At 64.4% G+C, this 865-nt stretch overlaps 1 protein-coding gene across 1 annotated transcript in view; it reads right to left on the bottom strand.

The window, feature by feature from the left end:
* Window positions 1–865, bottom strand: part of PLCXD1 (phosphatidylinositol specific phospholipase C X domain containing 1) — a 10,962-nt gene that overhangs the window by 2,631 nt on the left and 7,466 nt on the right. The window contains exons 4-5 of the mRNA XM_007956769.2: window positions 607–735; window positions 353–508 (exon numbers count right to left, since the gene is read on the bottom strand). Coding sequence (XP_007954960.2) covers window positions 353–508; window positions 607–735 — 285 coding nt within the window. The remainder of the gene's footprint in view (window positions 1–352; window positions 509–606; window positions 736–865) is intronic.

The raw sequence follows: 865 nt of genomic DNA, 5'->3' as shown, positions 1-865 counted from the left end.
TGTTACAGGATAGAACTGTGTCCACAAGGTTTGTGGGCTCTGATCTTCATGGAAACCGCGGCCGGCCGGAGGGGCAGTGCGAACCGTTAGGCCTGGCCTGAGTGTGACCAGAGGGTGAAAGGGCAGCCCTTCTCATGTCCCCGGGAGTCCTACCAACACAGGGACGGGCCTCTGGTCACACTGGGGGTTGGAAAGTGGTCTGCACCAGGCCAGCCAGGGCCCCTCCTCATGGGAGACCCAGAAGGCCCGGTCCCCGTGCCTGATGTCCATGGGTGAATGTAGTCACCCCACGGTGAATGCCCGCCTGCTGCCTTCCCCCAACAGAGGACGGGTGGGCTGCACCCTGGCTCACCCCACGGGGGCACAGCAGGTCCCCAAAGATATTCTTGATGCAGGAGACCAGGTACTGGTGCAGGTCATCTGTCATGCCCTCGAAGTTCCTGCAGGCCAGGATGACCACCTCCCGGGGGTGGCGCTCCAGCCACTCGCAGATCTCCGTCAGCGTGTCCTGGGAGGAGAGTGGGGGTTGAGGGGAGAGGTCACTGAGGGCAAGGGAGCGCCCTGCACGTGCATGTCCCTGTCTGTGCAGTGCCGCCCCAGCCTCACCTCCACCAGCGCCGTTGTGTAGATCATGTGCACGAAGTGCAGGTTCTGCTGGGAGCCCTCCGCCATGTGCGCCACCCGCAGGTCCAGGTGCCGGACCCCTGCGTCCAACTGCTCCGTGACGGTCAGCACCTGCAGCCGGAGCACGGTGTCTCTCTCAGCCCAGGGCTGCGGGCTGTTCGTCGTCGTGGGCAGGGATGGCCGACCAGATACCAGAATGACAGCATGGCCCGTGGGGACAGCTGTCCCCACGCACATGGGC

Source organism: Orycteropus afer, unplaced genomic scaffold (genome assembly GCF_000298275.1).
Source record: "Orycteropus afer afer isolate SDZICR_OR568_19922 unplaced genomic scaffold, OryAfe1.0 scaffold00663, whole genome shotgun sequence".
Taxonomy (NCBI): domain Eukaryota; kingdom Metazoa; phylum Chordata; class Mammalia; order Tubulidentata; family Orycteropodidae; genus Orycteropus; species Orycteropus afer.
The sequence above is the reverse complement of the archived record's forward strand: the minus strand, read 5'-3'. Positions and strand labels throughout refer to the sequence as shown.